Source organism: Thermobia domestica, chromosome 6 (genome assembly GCF_964235325.1).
Source record: "Thermobia domestica chromosome 6, izTheDome1.hap1.1, whole genome shotgun sequence".
Taxonomy (NCBI): Eukaryota; Metazoa; Arthropoda; class Insecta; order Zygentoma; family Lepismatidae; genus Thermobia; species Thermobia domestica.
Window position 1 is genome coordinate 27146722 of NC_137459.1, and position 13769 is coordinate 27160490.

The 13769-nt window shown below is 36.7% G+C and overlaps 2 protein-coding genes and 1 long non-coding RNA gene across 3 annotated transcripts in view; 2 read left to right on the top strand and 1 right to left on the bottom strand.

Annotated features, from left to right (window-relative positions):
• Positions 1-13769, top strand: part of LOC145687901 (uncharacterized) — a 281153-nt gene that overhangs the window by 137474 nt on the left and 129910 nt on the right. The window lies entirely within an intron of this gene.
• LOC145687898 (A disintegrin and metalloproteinase with thrombospondin motifs 16-like) overlaps positions 1-13769 on the bottom strand; it is a 176459-nt gene that overhangs the window by 4601 nt on the left and 158089 nt on the right. The window contains exon 11 of the mRNA XM_081761441.1: positions 4145-4335. Within this exon, the coding sequence (XP_081617567.1) occupies positions 4145-4335 (191 nt within the window). The remainder of the gene's footprint in view (positions 1-4144; positions 4336-13769) is intronic.
• Positions 6166-13278, top strand: LOC145687651 (uncharacterized). Its single transcript, XR_014131702.1, has 3 exons — positions 6166-6219; positions 8305-8410; positions 13044-13278. It is a non-coding gene; the product is annotated as an uncharacterized LOC145687651 (long non-coding RNA).

Sequence of the window (13769 nt, forward strand, 5' to 3'; positions counted from 1 at the left end):
GTCTAAGAGCAGGGAATTTGTGTTATTATTCAGTTAAAATATTTTTTCGTCGCGAATTCTGCCGAGGAATTTGAAGCTTAAAATATATAAAAACAATTACCACGTCTGTTGCTCTGTATGGTTGAAAAACATGGTCGCATACTCTGAGGGAAAAACGCAGACTGAAAGTATTTGAGAACAAGACCCTGAGACAAACATTCGGACCCAAAAGGAACTGGAATGGGGAATGGCAGAAACTTCATAACAAAGAACTATGTAATTTATACCCCTTAACAAACATTGTTAGGATCATCAAGTCTAGGAGGCTCAGGTGGGCAGGTCATATAGCCAGAGTGGAAGAAAGTAAGAACGATTTCAAAGTCTTAACTGGAAGTCCAATCGGAAAATGACCATTAGAAAGACCTAGGTGCAGGTGGGGGATAATATTAAGATGGATCTCGCAGAAATAGGAATACAAACTAGAAACTGGATCCAGTTGGCTAAGGATAGAAAACAATGGAAAGCTTTTGTAAACACGGCGTTGAACCTCCGAGTTCCATAGGCCATAGAGTTAGTTTGTTAGTTATTTATGAATTCTTTTGTAGCTCCCAGTTACAAGCGGTGAATATTTCAGGAGGTAGCCAGGGCGTGAAATTCCCTTCCTCGGAGCTATATCCCCGTGCAACCTCAATTTACATGATCAATATATTCACACTCGCCCATTCTCGGCGGGGACATTTGGTCGAAAAAAATGTAAACGCTTTTCCAGGCCAGCCAGCCTTAGTGAGATTTTCCTGGGTTTTCCTCATTTACACCTGGAAAATGCCGGGAATGTACCTAATATATAAGTCCCAGGCCGCTTCCTTCCTTCCCTTTCCTCGAATAGTGTGATCGCCGAGGGACGTCATATCTCATATGTCTGACGGGCTAACACGACCATAGATGCCGAAAACCCAGAAATCTAATTCCAAATTGAAGATATGACACGTGATGTCTTTTGTGTGTCATCTTTCCTTCCTGTCTTGCAACAAGTTATCATTCTCCTATATACTTCGAAATATGCAGTGGCTTAATTTCTTGTTCTAGCCAACGAATTTCAAAGTTAGAGACTGAATTCTCCATGTCTGTGTCTGTCTGTCTGTCTGTTTTTTTTTGTTTTTTTTTTTTGCGATTTTTTTCAATTTTGAGCCCTTCATTCGATAGAGCATCAAAAACTATCTGTGAAAGTGATGGAATTTTTCACACCATTCTTACAGTTGCCGAGATATTGGCAAAAAAGTAACCGATTTCCGGATATTTAAGGAGCCATATTTAAGGAACCGTAAGTCATAGAAAGGTAATATTCGTCTTGGTCAATAACTAAGAGGAAGGTGAATATTTTGGTGCCAAATAGTAATCGATAGCCACTCTAACTGGCCACTGGTTTGGCCAGTGGCCACCAGTTAATATTGATACCAATCTGTTTACCATCTTCTTAGGTATTGATTAACACCGATATCATTTCTCTATGACTTACCGTTCCGGAGATATTAGCCAAAAAATAGTTCCGATTTCTGGAGATTTAGAAAGCCATATCTCGTGAACCGTAAGTCATAGAGAGATGATATTTTGTGAATTTTGGAGAGAAAGAAAATAATGTGTGGATGAAAAGATTTACGTTTACATGTAGAAACAATCGCAGTTAACCTTCCCGCTCCATCTCTCCATTATTTTTAAGTTCGTTCTGGCAATGTTCTTGGAGCATCCTCAACTGATTTTATTTTGTAAAAAATAATTTGTTTTTCAATAAAAGAATAAAACTCTGGTTCGTGATGAAGAGGGATTCTGACTAGTATGTATGATTTTTTTTTTATATATATACGGCCAGTGACTTATTTGTGAATTTTGTAGAAGGGTGGAAATATTTATAAAGAATTGCTACTAAAACATGAAGTTGAATTATTGTACTTTAAAACAGATTGTATAGCCTATGAAAGGGGAGAAAATATCTTTCCAGGCTGGGAAGACTGAATTAAACCTAGAGACAGGTAAGTCAAAAGTTAGAAGGGGGGAAATTCCCAGGTTTCCCTGGCTACAAATAAATCCCTGTATACGGCTTAGTTACGTAGCAAGAGAACGAAGTTAAAATATGTTCTTCGAAAGGAATTCCACTCTCCCAAAGACTGGATATTTAAATCTTATCTCCAGTTACGACGATAGCTTTAATTTCTTGAGAGAGCAGGCGTGGGGGAGACGTATTTTTGGGAGGAGCAACTTTCTTTTAAACTTACATTACAGTACGATATGTCTGTAGGTAGTCGGGAGTCAGGTGTACCTACCATCGCCCCCCGCTGTCCACTTCTGTTGCCATCACTGCTCCCATTAGGGATGTGTAGGTACCAGAATTTTTTATCAAGGAATCATTGAATAGGGATTTTGAGTTGTATCGACAAAGGGAGTACAATTATTTAAAAAACACTTGTATGATAAATCGTAAAAGAAAGAAGAAAAAGAAGAAAATCACCACCTCGATTATTAATAGAAGAAACTAGAAATTGTTTACGTTTCCTTTCTTATTTTCCAGTTGAGCTTTTACGTGCAGCTATTTAGACACAGCTTTTCTGAGTGGTGGCAGCACTATACATACAAGCGAAAGCTGAGAAACATGCCAGTGATGTTAGAAAGCAACTCATGCCATCTATGAGGAGAAATGAGAAGTTTTCATGAAAATCAATAATTGCGAGTTTGCGCAGTACACAAAGTTGAAGAAAGAAAAAAAATGAAATGAAATGAAATCTGTAAGTTTTACGTCCCACGGTTATGCCGGTTAGGCTAAAGGAGACGGTGATAATGAAAGATGAGTGAAAATGGTGGAATGAAGAAAGTGGGAGGAAACGGGAGTACCCCGAGAAAACCCACGAGCACGGTGTTTGTCCACCACAAAGTTCACTTGACGGGGGCTGGGATCGAACCCGGGACCCCAAGCACCAGAGGTGAACGCTCTACCACTGAGCCACCGTGCCCCCCTAAGAAAGAAAAAAAAACGTTTTACTGAACTTACTACTAGAGCAGTGGCGTCGCCAGTTTTAGCAAATGGGATGCGGATTGGGTGCTTGACTGTCGAAATAGGATGATGGTGTAAATTAAATATCTATCTAGCACGACCTCAGCGAAGTAAAATAAATGGACATGAGATTTGAAACATGGAATATAAGAGGTCTTCATAGGGCAGGTGCGTTATAATCAGAAACGAGTGTGTTAGAGAAATATAGGATTGTCACAGTAAGAACTCAGGAAGTTAGGTGGAAAAATTGAAAGCAGTGCAGTCTGGAAATTTTATGTTCTCTTTATGGGGAAGGAAATAAAAATCACCAACTAGGAACAAGGATTTCGTTCACAAACGAATAATATCAGCAATTAAACGGGTTGAATTTGTTAATGACAGACTTCTTTTAATTAATTTTAAGGATCGGCAGTGTGATATTATTGTTCTAAATTTACATGACCAACAGAAGATAAGGACTACAATGTAAAATACAGTTTTTGCGAAAAAGTATTTTGGGTATTTGACCAACTCCCGCGATACCGTATATGAATTCTATTAGGGAATTTCAATACGAAGGTAGGACGAGAGGATATTTTAAAACCGATTATAGGGAATGAAGTCTGCATAAGGAAAGTAATGACAATGGTATTAAACTCGTGAACTTTGTAACATCCAAAAATATTACCGTGAAGAGTAAAAAATTCCCAAACCACGACAGTTATAAATATATACTTGGGCCCCACTAGATTGAGAAACACTAAAAAAAAAAAAAAACTGGTCACGTTTTAGTGGATAGAAGAATACAGTCTAACATAACTGTTGTTCAGTCATTTAGAGGAGTTGACTGAGATACTGATTACTACCTGGTAAACGGAGAGGTTTAATTTCAAAAAGTTAGAAGATAGACAGACTAGAGGGGAATACCGAATTGAAGTTTCGAACAGAATCTCGGTTTTAGGAAGTTCAGAGTGCACTAGTGTTGAGGGTACTTGGGTTGAAATTAGGGATAACATTAAAATTTCAGCAAAAGAAAAACTGGGGCACGCAGAAATACATAGGAACAAGCCATGGTTCGACTAGGAATGCACTAAACTAGCAGAGAAGAGAAAACAGGCGACGGGAACCCAAAAATCAACTTACCTTGCAAGGTAATATCCCAGGTATTCACAAAACAGTGGAGAAGTAATGTATGCTGTGTCTGTGTACCAATTCCAATAGGGATCCGGCCACGCGACCCAGCTGTGTTCCAGAGTCCGAGCTTGTCGAAACTCCGGATTTTCCACTGCGGTTTCTTCTTCATTCCTGGACACGCATTTGCCTGCTCTACAAATCTGAATTTAAATGCCAAGAAAAATTAGTAAATTAGTAAATATTTACAGAAAAATCTTTTAAACTGTAAATAATGATAAAAGATTATATATATATATATATATATATGAGGATGAAACCAGGGGCGGATCCAGGGAGCGATCGGGGCAATTGCCCCCCCCCCCCCAGAAGTTCGTCCTGGATTTGTCCCTGGATGAAACAAAAATTGAAAGCTGTAATTTGAAGTGGCTACATTTTGTACAGTATGCATTACCTACTACATTTTTATTAATGACAGAAGAAATCTAAAAGTCAGAGCCCGTGGGCCGTATAAGACCCAATGCCATTTGTTGTGTGGTCCACTAGAAGGGTTAGAAAGTAGCAATGGATCCAATATATGTTTTACATTAAATAATTTAGCTGTTATTACTCGCTGGGTAAGTTGGAATCTGAAAGTAAGTGAAAAGCTTTCTCGGTGGCTACACTCGATCGAAAAAGTGTAAAAACTTTATCAGGCCAGCCATCTTGAGTGAGGTTTTCCTGGGTTCTCACTAGACAAATGCCGGGATGGCATCTAACATACAGAGTCCAGGCCGCTTCCTTCCTTCCCTTTCCTCGGATAGTGTGATCGCCGAATGACGTCATCTTTCATACATGACGGGCTAACACGGCTATAGATGCCGAAACCTCAGAAATCTAAACCCTAATTCCTAATCCTACTACAAACCTTCGAGTTACGAAGTTTGACAATGAGAACTAAAAAAAAAAAAAAAAAATCCTCGAAATATGTTAAAGAAATAATCTACTTGATACGGAGCAAATAACGATAACATTACGTAACATACAAAGTCAGTTTATCACTGCAAAAGAAAGTGAAGGGGGATCTAACATTAGTTGCTACTTTGTGCAGTGTATCAAATATAAGTGTAAATTTCATGATGATCGAGCAATAGCCTTCGGAGATAGCACATGAAACTCCTGGACAACTGATCTTCTTAATACCATAATTCTATGTATGATCACGCATAACTTCCACATACATCCACCAAATTTGTTGATCTACTTTTAGTTTGAAAAGTATGCCTTTGCACTTGTACAGTATATCAAAATGTAAGTGGCTATGTTTTTGACTTAATCATTCTTGAACCCCTAGACCGATCTCGATCAAATTTTTAACATAGATGAAATTCGCTCCTAGGAGTGTTTTTATCTATTCAATTTGACAGTAAGACTAAGGGGAGGTGATATATATAATCTTTTATCATCAATATATATATATATATATATATATATATATATATATATATATATATATATATATATATATATATATATATATATATATATATATATGTGATCGAAAATGGCCGATATTAGTGTCGAGTCCATAGTTTTCCAGGTCACTGAGATGAACAGTGACACTTCCGATGCCGCGTGCATTTAAAGTTTTTACTTGAATCCAGCGAAGCGGGTAGTCAACGCTAGTATATATACACACTGTTAAAAATGATTTATTCAAAAATGAATACATTTTACTACTCAAAAAAAAATTGAGTAAATTAGTCTCAATTTTGAGGAGAAAATAACTCAAAAAATGAGAATGAGGAAATTTAGTTGCATATTTGAGTCAGAGACTGGTTCTCAAAAACGAGTAATAATGTAGTCTTAAAAAATATTGTTTTATGATATAGATATATCATGGAATATCGTGAGATATAAAAGACAATTTGCAAATGCAAGATTATGGAAAACAAGTACGAACAAGCTAACATAAGAGCACAAAAGTTCTTTATAATCCTGAACTATATGTTCTCATTCTGGCTGATGGAGGAACTACTTAGCGGATGGATAAAGAGAAAGTTAACATGGACGACTTGTTTGTTTACAAATCATAGAGGATTTCGCAGGTAAGTACTGCTAGCAACATGAAGTTTTAAGTGTGAATGCAACATTGCTTGTGTGCGATCATTGTAATCGATTGACGGTTAATCACGACAATCCATTATTTTCCTTCGAAAATCATGAGTAATGCTTCTAGGTACTGGTTCCTAGATAGAATGCCCGGAAGCCTCACTCTATGCTTCTGGGCATTCTATATCTTAGACAAAGTTGTTGTGTTAATGATATGCGACTTTCCAATATATTCAATAAATGGTTTACTTCTTTTATTTTCTTTTTTTTTTGTGTGTGGTGAATTGGGGCGTGCAGGTATACTTTTGGCGCTGCACTCTAAATAACTGTTGTTAAAATACAATTCTTTTAATAATTTCCTTCTTATTGTCCCCTAAAAGATTTGTGGCGGGTGACATGAAAAAACTCCCTTGCGGGAAGGTTCTAGATTACTGGTCCCCCATGTAGGTTAGTAGCTGGGTTGGTTTCTTTCTCTACTAAAGTTTATACATTTAATCTACACAATATTGCCGAGCGAGCGTTAGCGAGTGAAGGCGGTTTAGAGCTATGCAGGGCACGTTGTTTTCTGTCTTTATTATTGCTCAATGGGAAGGGGGACCAGTAATCTAGAACCTTGCCCTCACTTGCAGGCCCGTATCCACGCGGGGGGTCTAGGGGGTCGGGCTCCTAAATTTTTACTGCCTGCCTAAAATGTTCACGGTAGGCTTGCAAATGAACTATAATATGGTTGGATCCCCCCCCCTACATTTTTGGGCTGGCTACCGGCCTGCTCACTTGCACAGATAAAGTTTCAAGGGACCACCAGAAGTATTAGTTGAAAAATTGCAATTCCTTTACGATTGCCATTAAATACGGATTCCGTATCTGTTGCATAAAAGCTATGTAAAAAAAAAAAAAAAAACACAGGCATTACTCGAGCAGACTGTTTTATCAGTTTTGACACATTTCTTACATTCTCAGGTTGGGTTAAAGTTTTTTTTTTTTTTTTTTTTTTTTTTTTTTTTTTTTAAGCAGCACTAAATAACAAGCTCCAGTACAACATACAGATTAACTTCAGAAGGGCTCGATGTAAATACAGTGTGGACGTATGGCATAAACACGAACAAACTTGTGCTAGGTGGCAATAAAAGCATGAATGCTATCTAACCGAGTCAGTGCAGGACGAACCTGCTGGCACTGTTGGTAGGTTTCTTTAAGAAAATTTCCCTCGAGTGACACAAACTTTTCACTTTATCAAATTTTCCGTTGTTTGTTGAGTGTCCAATACTTATGACATAAGTTATGTAATAATTTTAATTTAGCTATATTAAGGGAACTACCACCAGTGGCGTCATTTAGGGGGCAGGGAGGGGTAATTGCACCCCCTGAGATTGAGATTTATATAGATTTTTTGAGTAGAATAGTAGTCAGTGAAAAACGCAAAATTTTCTTATATCAAGGGGTCTTGCCCTCCCACAAGCAAAATCTGAAATGACGCTTCTGCTACCAACCACATTTGTTTTATTCATTTCCTTTTTCCTTTTTTTTTTTTTTTTTTTTTTTGCAAAAGTATACACACAGCCAACCAAATGAAATATAGCGAAATCTTTCAGTTTAACATCCCATGACTATGCCTTTAGGTTAAGGGAGACGATGATTAAAGCAAGTGAATGATGATGGAAGAATGAGAAAGTGGGAGGAAACGGGAGTACCTCGACAAAATCCACGAACACAATGTTGTTTATCACGAGCTTGCTTGGGTGAAAATCGTACCAAGGAAACCATGCACCTGAGGTAAGCGCTCCCCACTGAGCCACCGTGCACCCCACTAGCTAACAATGGGTGCAAATTATGCTACTTGCAGCACACACAAACTATTGCAATTGTATTGGTTTATTTCTGAATAACAAAGAACAATTTAAGTAGTGATGTTCGTTAACAAGAGTCTAATTGCTACTTCACATTATTCATGTATGCGCATTTCTAACATTGCAGTAAAACATTATGACAATGAACTACTTTGGAACTTCATGACTAGAAAAAGGTAAAATATATTATTTAATAGAATATATTTGTATAACAATTAAATCTTTATATTTCAGATGGATGCCGAATTTAAAAATTTGTTCGATGCGACAGAGTCTGTTTTCAATGTCATCTGTTTGGCTGTGATAATTTTCTTTAAGGTTTCGCTAGAGAAAATTCTTGGTGAGTAAGATCAAGTTTTCGTGTATATTTATCATATTTCAGGTTGCATGTATAAATATGTACACAAGAGTCTTATTTGTCATCAACACAACCCTACTTCTGGCAAAGCACCCATTTGTTTTTTTTTTTCTTTCTTTACATTATCTTTTTTATAGTGTCTATTCACAAACATTGTTTTATTGTTATAATGCAATTGCAGCAATTAGTAGCTTTTATATGCTTTACTTTGAAAAGTAAAAATAAGTCAGTATTTTGAAACACGTAATACCTTTTAAATAAACGTACATGAACTCAAAATTGCACATCTTTACAGAGTTAATACATTTACTTTCCAGGTTATACGTTTTGAAAATATCTTAATAGAAGGATGGTTTTATAAATAATTTGATTTGCATACTAATGGATGGTTCTAACGTCATCTGTATATGTAGCAGGGTTGGCAAAAACCATGGCTTTTATTGAAAAAAAAACGGGTTTTTTGGTTTAAACCAGGTTTATTTGGTTTAAATAATTTGCTCTATATATTCATATCATATATGGACAGAAATAAGTTTGTTTCGCCTTGATGTTATTATGCAACAGCCGGGTTATGCTGGAAGGGGTCACATAAGCTTAAAGCGGAATAAAAACTGCTTCTCGAGTTACATCCGAGAAAAATTGTCCTCCATTTGAACTCGGAACCAGGACTAATTGGCCACAAATGCGATACGTCTGCCGACTCACTCACGAAGGAATCCTGATAAAAATACGTTGTACTGATCTTTACATGCTTCTTAATATAGCTCTCAAGAGTCATTTCAGAAGGACAAAAAGATAAACAGTGCACAAGTGAAACCATTATACTGAATTACATATGGACAATTTCAAAGTACTACGGAGTACAGACGAACTAATTTAATTCAAGTTAGTTAACAACGACTTTTATTGGTCCAAATTAAAGAAATACAACGACTTAATTTGCATATCACAAAGATACGAATTATTTGAGTCCACTTTGGCTCAGACTCATTTATACATAAATAGATATCGAAGATATTTCTCATTTCACTAAATGCCTCTCGTAAGGTCTGTATGACCCTCCTTCCCCCCCCCGCCACACACACACACAAAGTACGGCATTTCGATGTATTTTATCAATAGTAAACAAAACAATTTTTAGAATGTTTCTTTGATTGCAATTACATAACAATAATAACTACAAAAAAATAATCACAAAACAAACATTTATAAACTTACATAAAAAAAAGTTGCTTTTGTAGTATAATCTTTTTGAGTAATGAATGGGGAATTTAGGTCTGAATATAATACGAATAATATACGGGAGTGAAACGTGATAACCCACAAATGTGTGTTCATCAAGATTTTACAAACACTTACACTTTTACGAACATTTTCGTTATTTGGTTTAAACCAGTTGGTTTTTTTGAAAAAAAAAAACAGCTGCTTTAAACATTGGTTTAAACCAGCCAACCCTGATATGTAGTCATTAAGTTTCCTTTCTATGAATAAAGAATCTGTATTCTCAAGCAGTAGCGTAACTAACAGGCTCCCGGTATTTAAGTTTCGGAGTATAACTTTATAATGTTTGGATGTTAAAAGCACTTTGCAGAGTTCCTCCGTGGCTAAGCGGTTAGCGTACGCGCTCTTGGCGCGGGAGACCCGGGTTCGATTCCCGGCGGGAGCTCATATGGTTCGGATTCCACGTTAATCAGTAGGTCCACGTCTCACATAGCCTCGCTGCTGAAAGGGACGCTAAACTGAAATTCAACTCCATTCAAAAGCACTTTGCAGGTTTCATATTACTGCAAGAGTACTCTACTTAGAGGAAAAAGAAATCACGGAACCAGCTATAATAGATTTAGTGAATTCTACTCGGAAAATGTATCGCCTTTTGTTGCAACAACTAACAAGTTTCCGATGAGTAGTGAAGAAACAATTTAGTGAAATTTTAACTTGGAATTAATTAGCCAATTATTTAGTCGTAGAAAACTTCCCATGTTAGTAGTGTTCTGGATTTGTGCACTTCTTTGCAACTGTATCTCACTGTGCCTCTGACGAAGCCAATCCTGAGCGATCATTCAGTACATTAAAAGCCATCAAACTTTATATTCGTAGAACAAGGTCGAAGATGAAATTGAGCTCAGCCCCGTAACTTGGGCTTTTTCTTGGAAGACCAAACATTAATTAGACCTCCTAAAATATGTCAAGTTGAGGCCCCCTAGAATAATGATGGCATTCGAAGTGAAATCCTTACTAAACGTGTTCGATACTTCTTGGGGCGCCAGTTGATGGTTTACTAAAGTAAGATCCAGATTACATATATGCTACATCTTAAAGGAATGTATTTCGTTCAGATAGTGGGGCAGCAGAAACATCTTAAACTATTTGCAATGCTTTTGAAAATAGTACGGTGCTTCACAAGTTAACTAAATGAGACAATATGTTGAAAGTCTTACTAAATATATATTTTGTCTGGGGCTCTAATAGGACACATTTTACTGAATGAGGCTCGGAACACATTTTCGTTTCATTTTTTTTTTCTGTTATGTGGTAAACCTATTCCAAGCTTTATTTATAAGTTCCTGTTCATATCACATCATACAAAGCAACAAAGTTTTAACTCAAATGAATCCTATCAAACAACTGGAAGCTTCATTGGGGGGGCAGTTTCCCCATTCCCCCGCAAAAGTTACGGCATTGGTTGAGCCCTTTGCCAATCCTGAGCACTGAAAGCGAAGAATGGCACCACGTTGATATTGAGAAAGTAGTCAGCGAATTACTCTCCGAAAAAAAAAAAAAAAAAAAATACGCCGGTTTAGAAATATGTGAGCAAGTTCCACAAGTTTTGACGAGTTTTCATATGTTAGTTGTAATGTGAACGTTAGGAAAAAAATTATTTCTGCTCTTGCCTTTGAGGTGAGCGATCCCAGGTTCGACTCCTGGTGGGGACACTCGGCCGAAAGAGTGTAATAGCTTTTTCAGACCTGCCATCTTGAGTGAAGTCTTTCTTGGGTTTCGTTCATTCATACCATTCAAATGCCGGGATGGAGGTACCTAATATAATGGTCCCAGGCTGCTTCCTTCCTTTCCCAATCCTTTCTTCCTTCCCTTTCATCATACAGTGGGCTCGTTGAGGGACGTCATCCTTTATACGGGATGGGCTAACGTGGCCTTAGATGCCGACAGCCCAGAAATCTAATTCCTAATTCCTAGAAATTATTTCTTTTAAGAAGCTTTTTAGTCCCATGGAATTGCTTAATAATAATAATAATAATAATAATAATAATAATAATAATAATAATAATAATAATAATAATGTGCAATTTTTGTATATTAGCAAGTAGTGTCTGACTATTAAATAGATGGAAAAATAACTCTACTACTGTATAAATTGTACGTGTGCCATGAACGTAGAAACAGGAAGAGCCCTTTTGACATTTTCGCGGTTGGAGGGGGGCATGCATTCTTAGTTACGCTACTGTTCTCAAAGCATTCTAGTAATTTGTTTAACAATTGCTAAAAAAGTAGAAATCGAATAACGGTGAAATTTTATGTAACTTAGAATTTGTGGTGTGATTCATTGTTTCTTTCTTTCTTTCTTTCTTTCTTTTTTTTTTTTTCGTCACACATAAGCAGAAATGACTAATTTTCAGGTTTATTGTTTCCTTGTCTTGCATAGATGAAACAGATCGAAATGTTTTTGGTTACCTTTCAATTTCCTTATTTTTATAATCTTATTTCAATTGATATTAATCCTTCCAGAACGTGACAACCCTACTATTATTATAAAGATCGCCATAGACGAGTCATTCATTTGATGTTTATTAGGAACACGCAAGTGGGATATATATAATATTGTAATGTTAGTACCATAGGTGTTCATTTTACTCCGACCTCACTCACCTTCATTCTCACAGTGAATTGGCCCTCGCCCTCACCTTCGAAGAGAGTTGACCATCGCTCTCGCCTTCGTGTTGGGAATTTGTCCTCGCTCTAGCCCTGACAGTGACAGTTGACCCTCGCCCTCGCTGTCCAAGCTTGTCATCGCCCTCACGTCATTATGGTTGAGAGAGAATTTGAGGGTGAGGATGCCCTCGAGAGGGCCATCCTCGCAAGGGTAAACACCTCTGGCTTAGTACGTCCGTTACACCGCTCAATAACTCTTCAACAAAAGATAATTTTAAAATTGTTTTCTGCAATCAACAGCTAGATAATTATCTCGGAGGAGTTCGTTAATGGATGTGATCCACCTACTTGTAGTGCTAGAAATAAACCATTTCCGGTTAACGTTGATCACTATAGAGCATAGACAGTAATCTCACATTGTATAGTTTTTAATCGATTAAGCGTCCCTAGAATATATTCCATTTCCACTCTAATCACTCTGCTAAAACACTAAATGGTAGATCTACTACAACTTCTGGTTTCAATATTAATTGAAGAAATATTGCGTAATTCTCTTTACTGTCTTTACTAGAGTCTATATTATCGTATTTCAATTGATACTAATTCAAATTAGAACGTAGCAACACTAATATTATTCGAGATATCGCCATACACGAATAAGATTTATAAGTATTTCATTTTATTTTTATTTCTATTGTCATTAATTACACAATCTCTTTGTTTCCAGGGAGATGAAGGCATAGACACATTTATAGCAAATGAAAAACTTCTGGGAGGATCTCGAACATAGCTGTTGTTTATCTTGTCCATTGGCAGTCGTCACAGACTATTTTCCAACGAATGCATACATCTATCATAGTACTTTGTAGGCATATTCAGAGGGTTCATGTATCCTCATTGTCTTATCTAAGTTGTTATAAAAATTGTGCTCATGTATAGACTTAGTTTATTATTTGACAAATAAAAAATACAATGTACAAACATATTTTCCTTTAATCAAAATGAAACTAATATATATACATTTAAGTTTGTGTGTGTATGTGTGTGTGAATATATATATATATATATATATATATATATATATATATATATGTGTGTGTGTGTGTGTGTGTGTGTGTGTGTGTGCGTGTGTGTGTGTGTGTGTGTGTGTGTGTGTGTGTGTGTGTGTGTGTGTGTGTGTATGTAACGTCGCATGATTATGTTTCAAGGCTAAAGGAGAAGGCAATGATAATGAAGTGATGCAATGAAGAAAGTAGGAGGAAACGAGAATACATCCAGAAAACCAGTGCACATAAAATTTGTCCACCATATCAGGCTTACTTGTTTAAAACTACGCAAACCAACATCACGAACAGTTTAAGTTATAAGAAGCTTGTGTGTTGATTAAATTAAAATTCTCATCTATGCTATTTATGGAAACAACAGGTATCAGCATAAAAATGTAACCTTGCAG